Raw genomic sequence first — 21,706 nt, 5'->3', positions numbered from 1 at the left:
TGGAGATGACAGGTCAAACTTCACCTTGGACAGAACCTGCCTGTTCTGGGCTTGTTTCCAAGGGAAGCTCCACACGGCCTTCACCTGGCAGCAGGGATCTTCTCAGGGCTCCGAGTGCCCCTGTCCCAGCTGTCCCAGGCAGCCTTTCCTGGGAGCCTTCCCTGCTGTGCCAGACTCCCTGGCCAGCCCCTGGAGGTGCCTGTCACCCTGCCTGCCCTGGAAAGATCAATGTTACCGGTTCTGGGCTGTTCTGCCCTGGTCACCCTGGTTTGGACTGGTTTTGGCCCCAGCTGGGGAGGGCACTGTCACCTCAGCTCCAGGGTCCCATACTGCTGGGGCAGCTCCTGCTGCTCCTGGCACACTTCACAGGACATGGAATGCCCTGCTGAGGGAGGGAGGGCAGGAGGGGTGTGCTGGCCCACAGGCTCGGGGGCAGTTGGGAATCACAGATCCATGCAGGGTTGCTGTCAGCACGTGTTCCCAGCAGCTCCCAGGGCTCAGCGGAGCTCAGATCTCTGGGAGAGGAGCTGCCCGGCCGGCTCTGGGGGAGCAGCACACTCTGCAGCTGACTCACCAGTGAGTCCAGGTTTTAATAAAGTGCACTGCAGGAAAGCCAACGCTGAAGCCCCTGGGATCGGGGCTCAGCAATTAATTCTGCAAACATCCTGCCCTGCCGTTTCAGGAGTCAGCCAGACACCCACTGCTTCCACGGCTGCCGAAGATGGAACACGAGGCATGTGGAAAACACCGAGATGAACCAGACTCGGGGATTTATCGAGGCCCTGAGATGATTTTGGCAACACCAGGCCCTTCACAAATCCCCTGGATGAGGATCAAACCTTTAGGAAGCAGATGGAAGGTGATGAATCTTCTTTCCCTGCAGCATGGAAATCAGGGCTAGTTTTATGGAGCGCCAAGTGGTGGGAAACCCCGGAGCAGAGGAAGAGCAGCACCAGCGCATGGACAAAGCCTCCAAAGCATCTGGACCTCACTCCCAGCTCCCCTTGGCTGTAGCAGCTTCCGAAGACTTCCTTTTTCCCAGATTTCTGCCTCCTGTGTGTAATCAGGGCAGCTGTGCACCAAGGATATTTATTTATCTCCTCAGAGCTCCGACCAGGCCGGTACAGAACGTCCCAAAATCCCGGCTCCCTGGCACCTCTCCCCTCCCAGCCATGTCCATCACACAGAGCCATGCTGGAACCTTCCTTCCACATGCTGCCACCAAAGCCTGAGAACAGCCTGGAGCTCCAGTTTCTTCTTTCCTGACTCCATGGCCTCTCTCAATAGTCCCCTCCAGATCAGATGTAAATTGTTTCACTGCTAATGCCATCCACATCCACCACTGCTCCCAGTGACACACCTGGAAATCTTCTTGGGAGATTAGGGGACATTACTGGGAGAAAACATCTGGTTCCTGAAGAACTACTGCACTCTGTTAAATATTCTAACCCCAGGCTGTTTTGGGGCTGGCATATTCCTGCACAGCTTCTGGAGTGGAAGCCCCTTGAACTATAGGTGGGGCATCTCTCCAGTTCTCCATCCCACTTTCCTGAGGCTCCATTTTCAGAGATAATGATTTTTTTTTTCACTTCTTTTAAGTGGAACAACAACAAAAAAAAAGGTGATTTAGCTGAGGGAAGAAGCAGAAAAAAATCCCCCCAAGGCGAGTTTAATTCCCAGCTTCAGAGGCTCTCAAGGCTGGGAAGACAAGGCTGCAGCATGAGGAGAGCCCTGCTCTGGATAGGAGTTCCCTCCCCTGCCCTCCTGGAGCCTGCTGAGCCTTCCTGCCTCTGGAATGCATCCTCCCCCCTCTCCCCAGCCCTGCTGCTAAGATTTGCCTTGGCTAAATCTTTTCTTCCTCTGTCCCATGTCCTGCTACTTCTGCAGACCTGTTCCCCTGGCTACAGCTGCCAGCTTCACCCCCAGCTTGTACCTCTTCCCGAGGGATAGATGGGGAGAGCCAGGAGCTGCTGTGCCATCAGCAGCCAGATGGGAATTGTGGGCTGAATGTGCTGCTCTGAAGCCATCCTGCAAATCATCCCTGGGATGGGGACGAGGCCACCTGCACCTCTGAGCTCCCTGGCATGAGGAGCTGAGCGTCCTCCTGGCCCTGAGCAGCACAATGGGGCCCCCATCTCTGACTGCTCCTGGCACAGAAATGATACAAAGGCAGCATGGGGAAGCCCAGGCAGCTGCTGCACGGGTTGTTGTTCTGCTGGAGATAAGCAGAGGGAGGGTTCCAGGCTCCAGACCTGGCTGTCTGGCACCTTGCAGCAGCAGGAAGCGAACCATTATTGCAGAGAGGAGAAATGAATAAATAAACAGCAAACAAATGACTTTTCCATGGATGCTCACTCCTCCAGGCACGGGCAGCCTGTGCCCACAGCCCTGCATGTGGGAGGCACGGCAGGCTGGCACATCTTTGATACATTTTTCCATTTGTTCTGTTCTGCCCCAGCGCCTGATTATTTCCTTTATTCAAGAAGAAATTGGCTGGGGGAATCTGGAGGTTAAGAACTGCAATAAGAGGCAATTTTTTAAGCTTTGTCAGTTTTTGCTGCTTAATCAACTGGACATTGTCCCTTTGAATAAAAGCTCCTGAATTCTCAGCAAGATATTTGAAAGGTACCATGAATTCACTGTGCCTTTGCCATATGGTGTCAAACTCCCTCCCAGCAAGAGAGGGGCACAGCTTTGGATGGCACCAGCTGGCTCCTCATGCCCTGACCATGGCTCACTCCGGAGTGGGTGGGTGTCACACCGACCCTCCCGGGGCTATGGGGCAAAGGCACCAGCAATGGCAATCAGGGATCAGCCCCAGCTCTGTGTCTGGGATTCCATTTACTCACATTCCAGCGGGAAGCAGTTTCCATGCCTGCTCCTTGCTGCTCGGTGCCAGGAGAGGGAGCCTGGCTCCTGCCTTCTGCGGCTCTGCCGGGGCGGGATCTGCCTCTGTATCCCGGGTGTGTGTTCTGCAGGATCTGCCTCCCTGTCCCGGGTGTGTGTCCTGCAGGATCTGCCTCCCTGTCCTGGCTCTGTGTCCTGCAGGATCTGCCTCCCTGTCCCAGGTGTGTGTCCTGCAGGATCTGCCTCCCCGTCCCACCTCTGTGTCCTGCAGGATCTGCCTCCCTGTCCCGGGTGTGTGTCTCTGCAGGATCTGCCTCCAAACCCCGGCTCTGTGTCCTGCAGGATCTGCCTCCCTGTCCCAGCTCTGTGTCCTGCAGGATCTGCCTCCCTGTGCCAGGCTGGCCAGGGGGATGCAGGGAGGAACGGGAAGCTGGAGGATGGCTGTGGCTGCTGCAGGGGGATCATCCAGGTGATGAGTTGAGGGCTGAGAGGTGGGATGGGGAGCACGGCACATGGGATGCTCCAGAGGGGAGACCCCACCCACCATCTCTGAGCTGGTTATTTATAATTACTGTTGTTTATTATTTATTATGAATGAACAAGGGGATGAAAAATACACCACCTCTGCTCATCGGCCTCGCTCTTTGGGAAGAGGCAGCGGCAAAAGAGCGGAAACAGGGGGAAAAGACAAAGCAGGGAAGCGAGGAGGGAAGGCAAGCAGGTCCAGGTGTGTCGGGCACTCACCACCATGCGGTTGAGGGACACCCAGCAGTCGTCAGGGAAGTCCTGCAGCATGGGCACCAGGAACTGCAGGCAGCCGTCCCAGTGGCACAGCAGCAGCATCATGCCGATGAGGTTGACGATCCTCACCACGGCGCTGGCCAGGTCGTAGGTCATGTGGAAGATCTGCGGGCCCACAGGAGCGGGTTAGATGGCAGCTCCCCCAAACACCCCCCTGTGTAATCACACACGGCGTCAGTGGCCAGGACCCTGCTGAGGGCACAGAGAAGCTGCACCAGGAACAGTGTGCAACCAGAACCAGCTGAAAAACAGCTGCAATACCAAAATACAAAATCATCATTAGCCCTCCTGCCCTGAGACTTTGCTTTCTAATTTTCCATTAAAAGCTCCATAGCTCCTTCTCTAAAATAAGCTGGTTCCAAATATTTCTGGACCATCAGCCACTCCTCAGGAATCAACTCTATCTTTCCATCTTTTAGCTGCAATGCCCTTCTTTGATTTCTGTTCTTGCTGGGTGTGTGTTCCACAGTGACCCATGGCAGCAGCTGCCTTTGTACTGGATGTCAGCTGCAGTCTCTGCACGTATCAAATGCAACAAGGAACGGCCTCTAACTCAGCAGAGGCTTCTGGAAGAGGATCTGATTAAGCTCTTTTCTTGTGTTCCTTGTGTTCTGCTGCTACACCCCTGCCCAGGTGGGTAAGGGAAAGAGAACCAAGGCACAGAGGGCTGGTTTTCCTCATCTGTCACTTCTCCACGTGGAAAATAAAGCTGCAAACACAACTTTCTTACATTGTTTCACGTTGCAGTTACACTTAGAGAAGCGACACAGCCCCTGATCTAGGGGGGTTCAAGTGCCTCCCTCACCAGGGCATCACCTTCCAAGGGACGTGAGTGGCAGCGAGGTTTGTGACATGGGGCACAGGCTGTGATGTGTGGCCAAATCCAAACACCTCCTGGCTGCTCCAGCAGGGATAATCCTGCTCCTCCCACATCACGGCACAAAGGTGTGCCTGCCACCTTTGCCCACACCACAGACTGGCCTCTCATCCTGCAGGAAGGCAGCCCAAAGGATGCTGTAATCCAGAAGGATGAATGATGTGGAAAACTGCTGCTAACTCTGTTATTTCCCTGCATCCAGGCTGGAGCCCACACTGCCAGTGTGAGAAAGGCCATTCCAGTGATCTTTCAAGGCTGAAAAGAAAAATATTTCCAAAATCCAGCATGAAAGGCTGTTCTAGGAAATCCAGCTCTCGCTGCTGTCTCAATAGGTCAGTAAGAAAGCTGAGCACATAATTCATACAGAATAATTCCTCCTGGTTTCCTCTTTTTTCCTCCCCCTGCAGAAATGATCATTCTCATTTAGATAACCCAGAGCGAATCCATCCTGTTGGAATGAGAGCCCGGGGCTGTGCTTTTTTTAATGAAGCTGGAGCAGCAGTTTGCAGAAGGATCTTTTCGTGCCACCAGGGTTTTTCTGTGCTAATGACTTTTCCTCTCACACCTCCGGGTGTTTTTCAAAGAGCTCCAGCCCTGCTGTAAGGCAGGGAACTCCAGCCAGGGGCAGGGAGAAGCCGTGTCAGGCTGAGGAAGTGCCTGCCTTCCTCTGATAGATGAAAAGCAGGCAGCGAAGAGCCCGAGGGCATGGATGGCTCAGGGAGCAGGTGATGGATATGGAGCTCCTGAGAGCAGGGCTGGGATCTATCCCAGTCAGGGTGGAGCCTTTCTTTGGTGCATGCAGAGACAGAAGGTGGATTCAGCTTCTACTCTGCACCTTGGGATCTGGGCTGTAACACCAGAGCCACCGGATGGGAACAGAGCCCCTGCCTGGGCTGGGGCACCTGCCAAGGAGCTGCACCACAGCTCAGGGATTCCCAGAGTAATTGTCTTTATGAACTGCAGATGTGTGAGCTGCAGGTGGGACAGCTCCAGTTCCAAGTGTCTCAGGAGCTCCCAGCTCCTGCCCCCTCCTTGGAATACACCTGCATTGCCGTGCAGCAGAAAACCAGGGAGCGCTCCTGGAGCACACAGGAACAACTGTGAGGGCTGGGAACAAACACCTTCCACACTGAGAAGCTCCTGCTGCAAAGAGCTGCTGGTGTCACAGGGAATTCTGATCCAGTGCCCTCCAGCACCTCCTTGGCTCACCTGGGAGAGGAGGGCCAGGAACATTCCAGAAGAGCTGGTCCGTGCACGAGCACAGGAGTGTGAATGGTAACTGCAACTTCTCTGCTTTCCATCAGCAACACCCGGGACTTTGTGTCCTGTTGTAACATAACCCAGGCTGGGACCCAGAGCATCACAGCTCCTTCCACCCCAGCACTGCCTGTGCTTCCTGACTTTCTGCTGCTTGCACTGGGAAAAAAGGGAGCCAGGAGAAGAGCCGAGCATGGATTCACATTTAAAGGATATTCTTGGATAGAGTTAATATCCCTGGCTTCAGCATCCCTGCTGTCCTTCCAACCAAAGGACACCTTGCAATTCTTGTGGAAAGGACAGCTTGGCAAAGTGGGAGGACCAAAACTTCCCTCAAAAAGTCATTTCTGGTTATGTAAGAGCTCCATCTTGGAAACTCCACTTACACAGAACGAGCTATCGGGATCCTATCAGAAGGAATCTGAAATCCTGTCAGCCCCAAATAATTGCAGCTCTCCTCCATCCTGGGCTGCAGCAACATTCCTCCAACCCCAGGACCTGAGCTGGAAGGAATCAAGGACACCTTGGAGAAGTGGGGCCTGGCTCTGGCAGTGCCTCCAGTCAAGGCTGTGTGTTTAATCAGGTGTGCTGGTCTGTGCTGGCACAAGGCTCGGGTGCCCTGGCTGGGTCCTGCCCATGGGGACACCCTGGGGCAGCGCTGGGCAGGGCAGCAGCTGCTCCGAGCACACACTGCCAGGCACAGCCCTCAGCACAGCCCCTGTCCCCAGCTCTGCTGGCACATCTGGGCTGGGATCGGCCTGCACATCTGGGCTGGGATCTGCCTGCACATCTGGGCTGGGATTGGCCTGCACATCTGGGCTGGGATCTGCCTGCACATCTGGGCTGGGATTGGCCTGCACATCTGGGCTGGGATCTGCCGGCACATCTGGGCTGGGATCTGCCTGCACATCTGGGCTGGGATATGCCTGCACATCTGGGCTGGGATCTGCCTGCACATCTGGACTGGGATCTGCTGGCACATCTGGGCTGGGATCTGCCTGCACATCTGGGCTGGGATATGCCTGCACATCTGGGCTGGGATCTGCTGGCACATCCCTGCTGGCTTTTCATGCTCTGGAGGTGCTGTGCCTGGAACCAGGGGGCTTTCCTGGGCCTTTGGGGGCTCTGATGCAGAGGCACCCCAATGGCTCCAGCAGGATTCACTGCCATCCTCGGGGCTCCTGAACACATTCTGCTCCCCAGGAAAGCACTGAAACCGCTTCACTACTGCACTGCCAGTGTGGCAGGAATTCTGGAGCTCCACATCCTGCTGGTCCCAAGCCAGTGCTGGTGTCTGTGCCCACACTGTGGTTAATACACGACTGTGATAAATCCCCTGGGGATAATCAAGGAGCTGTGACACTGCTCCAGCTTAATAGAAAGCAAAGAATTTACTCTTCATTTCTGGCTTAAAACCCCACAGATCTGAGGAGGAAATACAAATCTCAAAAGAGAATCAAAACAGTCTCATACGCTGTTGTGAGTGCTCCAGGGTCAGAGTTAAGGTTGTTTTGCTGCGAGGAAAAATGTGTTTACTTACATTTAAGAAGAGTATTTGTGGGCTGTGGGGAAGAAAGTTGACATGTTTTTCAGTCTGCCTTTCTCTCCTTGGCTTTTGAAGATAACAGAGGTAAAGATCCATTTTCCTCACAGAAGCATTAGCTGCCTTTTCAAACCTCAGTGTTAATCTCCCGATAGACTGGGGATAGGTGGGTGCTGCAAAGAGCTTTTCTGAGCCTAAAATCCAGTTTAGCCAGATTACTGTGGCTGTGCTGAGTCCCTGCAGCAGCAGCTGCTGTGGCTCTGGATCATCCAAAACCACTCATCCTGTTTAGTCCCAAGACCAGCCTGGACAACGAGCTCATTGCAGGCAATTTGCAGACTGAAGGCAGCTCACTGAGAAAACAGTGGTTGGGGTGATTTGGGGATCAGTGCCAGTTCTCGTGGCAAATGTCACCTTCTCCACAGCCAGGGTGAGCCCTGATGACACAACACACGGGAGGGAAGGGTTTGAAAGCCCTGATGTGCAGACCCATCCTGGGAGGCTGCGGCGAGGAAGAGACAAAGAGCACTGAAGTGGCAGGGTGGGCTTCCCCTGGAGGACAAACCTGCCTGGGCACACACAGAGCACTGAGGCACGGGACTGCTGAGCATGACATGGGCACACAGAGCAGCCCTGGGCACACTGAACAGCCCTGGGCACAGCCAGAGCACACAGAGCAGGCCTGGGCACACCAGGGGCACACAGAACCAGCCCTGGGCATGGCAAGGAGCACACAGAACCAGCCCTAGGAACACCAGGGACACACAGAGCAGCCCTGGACACAGCCAGGGCACACAGAACCAGCCCTGGGCACACCAGGGGCACACAGAACAGCCCTGGGCACAGCCAGGGCACACAGAACCAGCCCTGGGCACACCAGGGGCACACAGAACAGCTCTGGGCACAGCCAGGGGCACACAGAACCAGCCCTGGGCACACCAGGGGCATACAGAAACAGCCCTGGGCACACCAGGGGCATACAGAACCAGCCCTGGGCACACCAGGGGCATACAGAAACAGCACTGGGCACAGCAGGGGCATACAGAAACAGCCCTGGGCACAGCCAGGGGCACACAGGACCAGCCCTGAGCCACTCTGAGCACACACAGCAATCAGGGCTGGCAGGGAAAGCTCTCCCAAGAATTCCACCTGTGGAGTGAACCCAGCCTGCTGGCACACTCGGTGTCTCAGCAAGGCAAAGTAACATCTCAGCTGTTCTGTTCCCCCTGCTGATGCTGCTGCTGCTGTGGGATGTGCATCATTCCCTGCACCTTGCTCCTTCCTCACCCTCCCCAACTTGCTATTTATTCTCCCAGCGATGTCACGCTTAAGCTGCATCAAAATATAATCCAATTTGACTCCAAGAGGTTTCCTGTCCTGAGCAACTTCTCAGGTTTTGGTCTTTATGAAGAATGGACACATTTTTACAATTTTTTTCTTCGGAAGAACGGACAAAATGCTGTTCTAGCCACTAAAATATACAAAGATAGAAACTCCAGATTTCCAAGGCACGGGCCGGGGCTGCGCGCTCGCCTGCCTTCTGCTGCGCCAGCACTGACAGCCAGAGCCACGAGATCAAGTTCTGGATGAAGGCAAGAGTTTGGGGTTGATTCTCTTTTTCTGCTTGCTTTGCAGCGAGTGACATAAGCAATGTCAGCGGAGCTGCTGCTGACGCTGCCCCGGGGCAGGGCTGTGGCTGAGCCTGCAGCGCTCCCAGGCCCAGCTGCTCGCAGAGATAGCCAAGCACATTTTACACTCCAAATACAATAATCCTTTGTGCTGCCGTGGCACTTCTCCTCTGCGGGTCCCGGGGGGCTGTGCTGACATCCATCTGCTGTGTTCCCAATCTCTGCTCCTCCGGAGGGAGGCCAGCCTCCCTCTTGTGCTGGGAGCTGCGAGCAAAGTTTCCAGGCAGAGCTGGGGCTGGCAGAGCTGATCTGCTGCTGTTGGACTGCGGGTGAGACAGGCCCAGGGAGGCCTGAGTGCCCAGGGCTGGACAGCTCGGTTCGAGCCTCCACCTCCTGAGCGATTTAACCCTTCCCAGACAGCCCATTCCTGGCCACTGCAAGTTCTTCCCCAGGCTGGAGCTCAGGGAATACAGAGAAAGGGGGAAAAATGGCATTTTCCTGCCTTCTCCCTCTGAGATTTGTGTCTACTGGAAAATATTTACAGCAGAGAAAGGTGAACTAGCAGGACTAATTAGCAGTGAGAAGGCTGGCATAGCTGGCAGATGTTTATGGATATATATAAACCCCAAAGATCCTGCCACCACCGTGTGTTTTGCCTCTTGCACTCTCGGAGTTGAGGTTGTCATGACAGCAGCCCCCCTTCCTCTCCCCATGCCACCATTCCCAGCCTAGACTTTAATCTTCATCATTTTAAGAACTTTTGTCACCACGGCAACATGACACAGACTTTTAAAAATATTTTCTAGCACAACTCAAACGACTGTCTTTCCTTTAAACTTTCCGGAAAAACCACTTGGGGTTGGGCTGTGCCACCACGGCACCGGGTGTGAGACGGCACCTCCGGGAAGAGCAACGCAAGGGTTGGGGCCAGGCCTTTTCCCAGAAGCTCTGTGACTTTGGAAGAAGCTCTCCTTTGCTTTTCCATGGGGTTTATGTTGCCCCCAGCTCAGGTTTTCCACAGGATGTTTCAGTACAGTGAGGTGCCTTTGGAAAAGGGAAGGAAAACAAGCCCCCAGAGCTGTAAATAGGCTGGGTGTCTCATTCTCAAGGAGAATTAGATATCTTACCTGCTGAGGCTACCTCTAATCTCTCGGGGCCCTTATCTGCATCTTTGGGAATTGTAGTCCTTGTGGGAGCCTTGCAATGAATCACTGCTGGAAATAGGTCACAGGCTTTTTTGGACGTTTAAGAATGACCACAGTCATCAGACAAAAGGTCTGCCTTGCTCAGGAGCTATAGATAGCTGTGCCCAGGGAAAGGAAAATCTGGGATGCTCAGGGGAAAGGAGGCTTAAATCCCTGGCAAAGGGACAAGTGGTTGGGAACTGGGGCCTGGAGCTGGCTGCAGCAGGGGCACTGAGAGGGGCAGGGTGGTGCCAGGGCCGCTGCAGGATCCTCCTGGAGCAGCAGCAAGGGGAGGGGATGAGGGCCTGGCCCAGGTGCTGTGGGGGAGGCTGCAGCCAGGAGGGCTGGACTGTGCTCTGAGCAAACCCTGCCTGGGCTGAGGGAACACTGGGATGTACTGAGTGCACTGTGCAGTGCCCACTCAGTGCCAGCCCTGCCCCACAGTGCTGTACCAGTGCCCACTCAGTGCCAGCCCTGCCCCACTGTGCCCACTCAGTGCCAGCCCTGCCCCACTGTGCTGTACCAGCACCCACTCAGTGCCAGCCCTGCCCCACTGTGCTGTACCAGCACCCACTCAGTGCCAGCCCTGCCCCACTGGGCTGTGCCAGAGCCCAGTCAGTGCCAGCCCTGCCCCACTGGGCTGTGCCAGAGCCCAGTCAGTGCCAGCCCTGCCCCACTGGGCTGTGCCAGTGCCCAGTTAGTGCCAGTTGCCCCCAGACCTGTTTGCAGCAGGACATTTTCAAGCTGTGCTAAGGAAGGGGATCCCAACCCTTCTCCCAGGGCTCTCTGGAAGCTGCTGGGCTTCCACAAGTGCCACAGTCTGAAGGTCCCTGCTCAGGAGGTCCAAGTTAAACACCAGTAAATGAAATCACTTCTTGTTTTAGAGCTGTTGTCTTGGAGCTCATCTGGTGCTCCCTCTGCAGCATTCAGTGAAGGGCTGCTGTGCCACAGGTGCCTCCCTGTCCCCATCCCAGAGCCTGACCTGGCAAGCAGGGACTGCCAGCCCTGTTTGTATCCATAAACACACCTCCAGGACACGGCACAAACACAGCCACAAACACAGCCACATCACGAGAACAGGCTCCAAAATGAGAATTTTCTCTGCCTGTACAACAGATCTCGTTCCTGATTTCAGAAACTAATCAGCAGTGACCTTTGTTTTCTACTTCCTTTCAGTCCCACCTGAATTTTTTTGTTTAAAATTCAGAAGAGATTTTTTAAAATCCAAGCTGGATCCCTAGGGATCCATACAATTAACAGCTGAGATTGAATATGAACTCATTAGGCCCCGCCCTGGAACTGCAAACTTGCTGAAGAACCCAAGAACTCCTGCAGTTTGCTCTTCATCAATTAACATTATTTTTTTTGTGCTATCTGCACTTCAATCGAGACAGCAAAGCACACACTCATCCCTCTGCTAACCCAGTTTGGGTTTCTGCAGGAGCTCAGGGGAAGAAGAGAGCCAAAAATGCACTCCCCAAAAGGAGCCTGTGCCCATCTGTGTGTCACAGGTTGTGCTGGGCACGGCAGGGGCAGTGAGGCCCTGGCACAGCCCCCAGGTTATAGGGGATTACTTTCGGTGCCAAAGCAGGACCTGTGCCTGCTCCAGCCTGGCACAGCCTGCCAGGATGCTCTATAGGGACGCTCACCTAACTCAATCCTGCGCTCTAATTCTATTCCAGCCACAGCAACTGGGCACAACTTCCAGCTGGGATGCTCTCAGGGGCTGGAAGATCCGGGCAGGAAGCTGCTGGCACGCCTGGAGCTGGGAATGTTTCCCGTGGCACGGGGCAGAGGGTGGGCACAGCTCACGGGAGCAGAGCATGCTCAGCACCGCAGCCTGGCTGTCACAGAGGCTGAGCCCTCGCCTGCAGAGGGATCTTTGGGAATTCTTTGCTTTTTCTGCATTTCAGGGAGGGCAGAAGAAAGGGGCAGTTCCCAGCCCAGGGCCAGAATCCTTGGCTGCAGCCCTGGAGAGATTGGGAAGAGCTGTGCCAGGCTATGAGCACCGGCAGCACCAGCTCCAATGGCTTTGTCAGTGCTGGGCTCTTCCTAAACTGCTCTGACCCAGAAAGGACTGAACCCTCTTCTGGGGAACCTCAGCAGGGACAATTTCCCTGCCCAGAGGGACACAAATGTCCTCCCACTTTCAATGTCACCTTTTCCTGCAGCACCTGAGAGGGGACAAATCCCATGGGAACAGCTCTGGGAAAGGGAATCCTGAGAAACTGCAGCTCCCATAACCTTGCACACCCAATCCCAGCAGGAGAGCAAAAGGGGAAGTGCTGGGTGAATTCTTTATTTCCTTGAAGAATCTAGGGCAGGGAAAACTGATTTTTAACTGAGAAGTAGCCTAGATGATATTTATGAGGGATTAATTCCTACTGTGGTTGTATATGGATTTCATAGATTATACAAAAAATGTACTTGGGCAGAACAAAGACGTTGAAAAGCAGTATTTAAACTCTACCTAAAATATCCTAACTCCTCCATTAATATATGCTGGGCAGGAAGAGAGTCCCCAAAGGCTGCCATTTTAATTAGAAATCCAACAGGAAATGCTGCCTGATGAATCCCAGGAGCCAGAGCCAGGGAAAAGGAGATGGGCAGAGCTCTTTGAGGGGTGTAACACACCAGGATCCCAGCAATCACAGAAACAGCAACAGGAACAACGAGGCAGGGAGGCTGTAGGGTCAGGCAAAAGTCAGAGGTTAGAAACCACCCCTGTGTTTGCAGCTGCGCCTCAGAGCCAGGACTGGGACAGGACAGAGCCCCCTCCAAATTCCCAGGATTTCTGAGCTCATCCACCAGCTGGGCTACCATGTCCTAGTAGTAAACCTACAGCATCCTCCCAAACCTACAGCTCCATCCCAATCCTACAGCTCCATCCCAAACCTACAGCTCCATCCCAAACCTACAGCTCCATCCCAATCCTACAGCTCTATCCCAAAGCTACAGCTCCTCCCAAACCTACAGCTCTATCCCACACCTACAGCTCCATCCCAAACCTACAGCTCCATCCCAAACCTACAGCTCTATCCCAAACCTACAGCTCTATCCCAAACCTACAGCTCTATCCCACACCTACAGCTCTATCCCAAACCTACAGCTCTATCCCACACCTACAGCTCTATCCCAAATCTACAGCTCTATCCCAAACCTACAGCTCTATCCCAAACCTACAGCTCTATCCCACACCTACAGCTCCATCCCAATCCTACAGCTCTATCCCAAACCTACAGCTCCTTCCAAACCTACAGCTCTATCCCACACCTACAGCTCTATCCCACACCTACAGCTCTATCCCAAACCTACATCTCCATCCCAAACCTACAGCTCTATCCCAAACCTACAGCTCCATCCCAAAGCTACAGCTCCTCCCAAACTTACAGCTCCATCCCAAACCTACAGCTCTATCCCACACCTACAGCTCTATCCCAAACCTACAGCTCTATCCCAAACCTACAGCTCCTCCCAAACCTACAGCTCTATCCCACTCCCCAAAAGCCAAAGCTGCAGGCAGTGCTTTGGGAAGGCCCCACCCTTCCCCAGGGAGGTTTTCTCCATTTCCCCCTGAGGAAACAGGAATTCTCTAGCAGTCTGTGCTCCCTGGAAGCACAGGAAGATGTTCCCACAAACGGTAATGAAATCCTAATCCAGCCTTCTCTTCCGGCTGCACCACGTGAGCAGACAGCACTTTATCGGTGTTTCTCTCCAAAAAGCACATTGTGGGCTAGAATTACTGACAAAGCTGCTCCCTTCCACCCAATCTTTGCTGTTTTCCTTCTGAAATGACTTTGCTGCTGCATCTCTTGGAATTTTCCTTTTAATCCTGCTGGGAATGGGATCCTGATTCACTCCTCTCCTGGCCTGACCTCCCTCAACCAGTGCAGCCATGGAGTAATTTCTTTTGTCTACCTGATAGCCTTGATACCTCCCAGGATCCCCCAGAGTGCCCTTGGAAGGGCTTCCCCACCCCCAGGAGCCCCCAAAGTGCCCTTGGAAGGGCTTCCCCACCCCCAGGATCCCCCAAAATGCCCTTGGAAGGGCTTCCCCACCCCCAGGATCCCCCAAAGTGCCCTTGGAAGGGCTTCCCCACTCCCAGGAGCCCCCAGAGTGCCCTTGGAAGCAGTTCCCCACCCCCAGGAGGCCCCAAAGTGCCCTTGGAAGGGCTTCCCCACCCCCAGGATCCCCCAAAGTGCCCTTGGAAGGCTTTCCCCACTCCCAGGAGCCCCCAAAGTGCCCTTGGAAGGCGTTCCCCACTCCCAGGAGCCCCCAAAGTGCCCTTGGAAGGCGTTCCTCACTCCCAGGATCCCCCAAAGTGCCCTTGGAAGGCTTTCCCCACTCCCAGGATCCCCCAAAGTGCCCTTGGAAGGGGTTTCCTGGGGAGGAGCTCCCATGGCTGTATAGCTGCTGTCTCAAGGAGTGTTTCCTGGACTGCTTTTGGAATTTGCTGCCTTTTCAATTTCATTGGCTGCCTCTATCTTTGCTGAATATAGCAGGAGAAATGAATACAGAATTCATCTTTTTCTAGCTGACTTATTACTTTGCAGGGTTTGTTGTTTCTTTTTTTTTTTCTTTTTATCTCTTCACCTTAAAGCAAAGAATGCCAAGCTCTTCTTTTCTTCCAGGTTGTTCTCATCAGATTTCTCTGAATTCACTTTACTCTCTGGTGTAGAAGTAGCCCAAGTAACTAAAATTGGAATATTTTTAGACTCAGGTAACCTACAACGACCATTTATATTATTTTTAGTGCCTGTCTCCACCCTGTGCTCCCTCAGTCCCTGCTCTCTTTTCATCCCCTCCAGCAGAGGAGCAGAAAGGAAGAAGTTACAGAGAAGCAGCTTCTATAGAGAAGCTCCACTACAAAACACAAATGGAGCTGCTTTGTGTACTCGTGTTTACTCTGCTTGGTTCTTGTTTGGTGTAAAGGAAACTCGGTCCTGTGGGAATTCATGCTCACTGCACCTGCCCCAGGTGGATCATTCTCCAACTTCAGTCCCATTTAATGACACCTCATTGCTGTGAACCCCCAGGGCAGCAGCAGGAAGATCTGCCCCCATCAGACAAAGAAAAAATGCTGCTGATGGCAGCAGTACCAAGAAATGACATGGGGGAATGAAGTCCCCAAGGATGGCAGCACTGATCATTCCTTCCTTCCAGCCCCCAGCAGCTGCCACGGCCCAGCCTGCCCCAGCACTCTGGGGCTCATTCACAGACATTCCATGGGGAGAGGCCGCTCCAGCTCTGGGCCTTGCAAGAGCCACGCTGGCTGCACCTCCAGGGGCTCCAGGCCGGGCCCACACAGCTGCATCTGCCCTGGAACGCAGCAAAGGGCTCCACTGAGCCCTGGGGATGTGGAGCACAGCCTGTCCCAGCCCCGGCACTGCCGGCAGCCCTGGCTCCCAGCAGCAGCAGCAGCGCATCTGCGAGGGCTCAGGGTCTCACAAATCCCTCCTGGCTGCAGCAGTGAGAGAGCTCAGGGTCCTAGAGAATCACCTCTGGCAGCAGCAGTGGATTTGGGAGGGCTCAGGGTCCCACAAATCCCTCCTGGCTGCAGCAGTGAGAGAGCTCAGGGTCCCAGAGAATCACCTCTGGCTGCAGCAGTGGATTTGGGAGGGCTCAGGGTCCCACAAATCCCTCCTGGCTGCTAGACCTCTCCAGAGCTGTGAAGAAGAGCTGTGCCAAGGAAAGCATTCAGCCATTCACCATGGAAGTGCAGGAGGGCTGGAACTGGATGAGCCTTAAGGTCCTGTCCAACCCAAGCGTTCTGTGATTCCGTAATTCCATGGAGACTGTGGGCTGCTCCATGTCTGGGTTTGCACCGACACAGTGCAGATCCCCCACAGGCTGGACTCCAGGAGAGGTTCAGACCCACAGCAGGAATTGAGGAAGGCTGACACTGACTCTTCTCTCCCAGAAAAGTCCTGCTGGCTCTGTGCCCTTGAGAGCAGCCCCTGCTGGAAGAGGGATGGAGAAAGCAGCAGTGCAGTGCTCCAGTGCTTTGCATTTCCCATCATGGGACTCTTTCCCAAGGGTACTTCCAACCCAAGGTGCCAGAACTTCAGGGTTTCTCAGCAGCCTGTGAAGGCTCTGAAGATCAAAATATCAAGGTTAAACTGAGCATGGGATGAGGTAAATGCAGGGCACTAAACTTGAGCTGTTCAGATTTCCAGGCCTGGATGGGAGACCCCAGATGTGAATCTGCCCTGATAATTTAGGGCTCAGAACCCTGAGGTCCCGGCTCTGTGTCCCATACCCTTGAAATCTCTCAGAATGTAAGAGTTTGCTTCCTCCCACTAAAGCTGGATTCACAGCACCATCACATTCCAGAGTTTAGCGTCCATGGTGGGTGAGACCTGGGAATTCTGTGAAGTTTCTCTTCATGACCACTAGGAACTGGCGACTTCCTCCAGGGAATTTGCTTGGAAGCACACGGATGGGTGTGGGCACTCCCAAGGGTGGTAAACAAAATAATCTGAGGGATGAAATTGCACAGCCCCCAGTGGGAAGACTGAAAATGGAGTCAGGAACAGATGTCTGATATCCCAGTTATTAGTCTGGATCTCCCTAAAGCACCAAGAACCTCAAGCTCTGGAAGGACTGGAGTGGTGTTTAGTGAGTGATTGGTGTTCGAAGCTGAGCTTTGTAACTCCCTAGCACAGAGACAAGAGCTGATCTGAATATTGGGATTTCATCATGGATTTCAGCTGGGCTCCAGATACCATGGAGGATATTGTGGACTTCTGACAAGAATTTGGTGATTGTCTCTTCAGATCTGCTGGATAGTGAAAGGGAGGTGAGGAGGGAAGTGTTGAGGAACGTGAGGGATGAGTTGAAGGGGCTGGAGCAGAATGTATTAGGATGCAATCAGAGAAAACCCTAAACTGAACCTCAAGGGAAAAAACTGGCTGGAAGGGTCTTTGCCCTTCCCCTGGCAGTGCCCAAGACCAGGCTGGACAGGGCTTGAAGCCACCTGGTTAGTGGAAGGTGTCCCTGCCCATGGCAGGGGTGGCACTGGATGAGCTTCAAGGTCCCTTCTGGAACTCCACCATTCCATGACAAGCAGCGAAATCACCTTGCCAAAGGAAAGGCAGGAGCTCACATATTTAGGGCATTGGGAATCAGGGCTGATGGGGAGCACAGGAGGCTCCTGTGGGCAGCCGTGGCTGCACCTGGACCTGCCCAAGCCAGCACGTCCTGGCTGTGACCCAGTGCAAAGTCACCAAGGGAAGTCCAGCAGTGACAGCAGGGCCAGCACACAGCTGAGGGTGGCCAGTCCGTGCTGTGCCCTGCACAGGGCCAGCAGGGCTGTGCTCAGGGCTCAGCCCAAGCTCCCCCACAGGCAGGATGTCCTTGCTGTCAGCGGTGACCACGGCTCCAGGAAGCAGCAGATGTCTCCTGGCCATCCCGGGAAGCGGTGGCCGTGTCCCTGCTGCGGGAGCCGAGCCCAGCACAGCTGGCTGCCAGTGCTGCCAACAGGAAGCGGGAGGGCACAGGAGGCTCCAAGGACTTGGCCACCTCTTGCAGGGTCACCTCGCAGGCAGCCACCTGGGCTGCCACGTTCCCAGGCTTCCAGCAGGAGCCAGGCACTGGCTGCTCTCATGGGCTGTCCCAGGCTCTTCCCCAGCTTGTTCCTGGCCCCGTGTCCTGTCCCTTCTCTGATGCCAGCGCTGGCATCTGAAGCTGGCAGCTGCCTCCCATCCATCAGCATATCCCTGCTCCGTGCCAGCTGTCAATTAAGCTGGCACAGGGGTGCAGCCTTCCCACCTTCCTGGCTCCAGAGAGCACGGAAGCGCCAGCCTCGGGCAAGGGGCTGGCTGCTGGCTTGGAGGCACAGCGAGCTCCACACCAGCTGCAAAGCAGAGATGGCAGCAGAAAGAAATCCCTGTGTGTGGGGGGGTACTGGTGTCCAGCCCTCCTGAGAAGGAAATGCCTTGGCTGGGACAAAATATTCTCCAGCACTCGGAGCTTGAGCTTTCCACTTCAATCCCTGTGGAAATAGCTTCGCCCCACAGAAAAGCTTCTTCCCAATTCCCAAACAGCAGAGGGAGTTCTGGAGTGGAATCCAACAGCTCACGTCTCCCCCAGGAAGGAAGGAGCACAAGGGAGCACAGGCAGGCAAATTTTGTTCTCCAAATGACCAGAAAAATTGCTGGCTAATCAAAACAGGCACTGCTTCGCTGATTGTAGCACCGGCTCCTCTCCCTCCCCAAAAGCCCATTAACTGATCAGGGTCAACTGCTGGGCTCTGAAGCTCTTCCCCTCTGCCTGGAGAGCCTGCAGAGGCAGGGAGGCTGAAGGAGCAGCACACCCTGGGCTGAACAGCTCCTCAGAAGGAGGTGGCAGAGCCAGGGTGTGCTGGCACCCAGGAGCAGGAGGATGCAGGAGGCCCTGCAGGGTCTCACCTGCTCAGGTGTTTAAGCTCCGTGCTCTGTGATGTCACTGACACCCAAAGGCACAGAGATCAGCTCCGGGCTGGGAGCAGGGTCCAGCGAGCCCCCACTTCCCAGCAGCTGCAGGTGCCCAGTCAGCACTCTGTGCAGCACGGCCAGGCTGAAGGCTGCAGATAAGGGGAGAGTGCTCTCAGATAAGGCTCCTTCCAAAGGCACGGGCTCCTGGAGGAGTTTGATGCGTGCTGTGGCTCAGGGAGGGGAGGAGGGAGAGGCTAAAGGTCAGAGGAACATGTTCCAGCCTGGCTCCAGACCTCAGCGCCCACATTCCCAGCGCTCACAGGCAGCCAGGATGGAACTAAAGGGTTTTTTCTATCTTCCCAAAGTGGGCTGTGCTCTTCCTTCCCTGCCAGCTGCTCAAATGACCTTGAAGAGGAAAAGGAGAGGGGCAAAAACTCCGTGCATGAGAATCATCATCCTCCTGTGCTTGTACCTCATGTCCAGTAATGTTATTGCCATGGGACAGGAGAGGAGATCCAGGGAGGATGCCTCAAATTCCCTGGAGTGTAGCTGCACTCTTCCCACCACATCGTGGGGTGAACTGCTGGATGGCCAGCCCAGAAAAAGTGACAAATATTGCTGCTTGGAATATCTGACGCCACACCACAAAGATCAAACAATCCCATGCCAGGACAGACTGGGGGATGCCACAGGCCTTCCCCAGCTCTCCCTTCTCCTCTTCTCTTTCTCCTGCTGCCCTCCCTGCATCTCTTTCCCATTCCAGAGCTGGACTGGCTCTGCCTTACACTCAACGCATCTTTCAAGTCTGGAGGGAAGAGAGCTAGAGTGGAAGTTCTTATCTGTCCTTCCCATGAGCCTGAGGTGATTTATCAGCTGAAGAGACTCCTGGTGGGATGTGTGTGACCTGGGGAGAGAGCTCAGAGTGCAGAGGTACAAGGTTCACCCCCATTCCTGCAGGAAGAAACGCTGGAGAAGGAACAGCCACCCTGGATTACGGATTTTTCACTTGAACCATGACTTTTTCTCCCCTCTCTGCCTGTATGCAAGGGACAGCCCTTGTCATCCTGCCTGTGCATGCAAGAGTAGATGGAAAGGGAGAGGAAGGTGCTGGCTTCACTTTGCACTTCCCATGGATGCTCCAGCACAGGACAGGGACACGGGGAGATCCAGGGAGAGGGAAGTGCTGGGTTCACACACACCCGAAGTTCAGCAGCGCATTCGTTTGCTCCAAGCCACCAGAGGAACATCCCCTCCAGCTGGGCAGAGGGCCTGACAGAAGCCTCTGGACTTTGGCTGCCCCAAGTTTGTGTAATTAACTGCACAATTCCAGCCTAATTCCCTGCAGCCTCAGCAAGAGGCACACAGTTGGGATAAAGTGTGATTAGTGGCTGTTTGGGTGATGCACACTGGAGAGGAGGCTAATCAGCCCTATTCCAGGGACGGCCTCTCCAAACTGGGCTGCACTGAGCAAATCAAGAGGAATTAACACCCGGCACTTTGCTGGGTGAAAAAAATATATAAATGAAGAAAAAACAAACACAGCTGCTGTGTCTTAACTGCTTTCTGCCCTCTCCAGGGACTTGAGGAAAAGCAGGCCTGTCAGCTACTTTAAGGGACATTATCCTCACAGTTTCTCTCCAGTTTCTCTTCCTTCTTTACAAGGAAGCACCACTGCTGCTGCTTTGAGTGCTTGTCAGCACAGAGAGAGGCTCTCCTGAAGTTCACCCTCTGGAGCTCCTCAGTGCTGGAGCAGAGCTCAGGTGATCCTAAGGGAGGGCAGACTCCAGCTGCTCCCTGCTCCCAGGCTCTGCTGTCTTCAGCCATCTCCAGCTCCTGACTCACCCTGTACCTCAAGATCTCCCCTCAGGCCAGCCTTCTTCTGCTCCAAGTCCATTTACACACACACAGACCCTGATTCTTTCTCAATGGCCCATCCTGGCTGAATCTGAACCTCAGGAACACCCTCCTCAAGATTCTGCCTCTCTCCAAAGCCGCAGGAATCAGACTCCCAGAACAACCGTGATGCCCCCCTCACTGTGCACACTCTGAGGTGTGTGGGTGCCACAGCTCGCTGGGATGGCTCCTCAGGGGCTGAATGAACTGCAGCTGGTACCTGTGAGGTGCTTCTTGCCTTCACTCCACGGCAGGGAACACTCCAGACCTGTGGCTCAGCCCCAGCCCAGAAGGGAACCACGAGGATTATGGTGTTTCTGTTTTCAGATCACATCTCTCACTTTCTCTTTCCAGCTGTCACCAAGGGCAGAATGTGCTCCCTGACAAGGCCTTCCCTGACTCCTGGCTTCTCCCTCATAAATGCAGGATGAGCAAATGGCAGAGATGCCATCACCAGCAGCTCAGGGGCCAGGGCTTTGCATGTGTCACCGACCCACTCCGTGCACGCTGCCACCCCCGCCGGGCGGTGCCAGGCCTTGGACAGGGGACGTGTTCATGAAAAACAAGGCAACCACCCTTACTCTCTTCAGTTGTATGGCACAGCCTTGTTGGGGAGCTTCTGGACAGGCATTGCCCAGATGTGACAGCTGCTGCTCTGCAGGACTTCTGGCTTGGGAAGGGAAGGAGACACAAGGGAGGAGCAGGAACCAAAATATCATGAGGGAGCAGAGAGGGTGAGAGGCACTGGCATAACACGGAGCAGGGGCCATGCTCTGCTTGAAATGAAAAGCTGGGAGGAAGATCAGCACTGTTAGAATCCTTCCTGGGTGAAGTGGTGCTTGGATGAAATTAATGAAAAAGTGCTTTTATTGAAGTTCTAAATGTGATTCCAAGTTCTTTTCCAAGAAGGAAAAATTTCCCATGCATTACAAAGAGATTTCAGAAACATTTTCCATTCTAATGTGACTCTGGGAATCTGGAAATTGCCTCACTCTTTCCTCTAACCCTTAGAGTATTCCTGCTTAAGCAAAAGTGGGAGAGGGAGGAGTTACAGCAGAAAATGGAGCTTAAAAATATGCCTCCATATGAGAGAAGCAAGAATAAAATGTCATCTCTTAGCCCTGAAAAAGTTACCACATTGATTTCTGCTTCATAAAAATGAGGTTAAGTTGAATGCATTAAGCTGGCAAACTGGATAATTACATGTCCTGAAACTGTCTTCCAAACAGCTCTTTTCACAGCAGGGCTCAGAAAATAACTTC

General features: G+C 54.1%; 1 protein-coding gene across 4 annotated transcripts in view; it reads right to left on the bottom strand.

Moving 5' to 3' along the window:
* HCN4 (hyperpolarization activated cyclic nucleotide gated potassium channel 4) overlaps window positions 1-21,706 on the bottom strand; it is a 127,775-nt gene that overhangs the window by 30,294 nt on the left and 75,775 nt on the right. For all 4 annotated transcript variants that reach the window (XM_086848438.1, XM_086848440.1, XM_086848439.1 and 1 more), the window contains one exon: window positions 3,592-3,753. In XM_086848438.1, coding sequence (XP_086704564.1) covers window positions 3,592-3,753 — 162 coding nt within the window. The remainder of the gene's footprint in view (window positions 1-3,591; window positions 3,754-21,706) is intronic.

This window comes from Cyanistes caeruleus, chromosome 13 (assembly GCF_971803275.1).
Source record: "Cyanistes caeruleus chromosome 13, bCyaCae1.hap1.1, whole genome shotgun sequence".
NCBI classification, from domain to species: domain Eukaryota; kingdom Metazoa; phylum Chordata; class Aves; order Passeriformes; family Paridae; genus Cyanistes; species Cyanistes caeruleus.
Note: the sequence above shows the minus strand (reverse complement) of the source record. Positions and strands in the feature narration are given on the sequence as shown.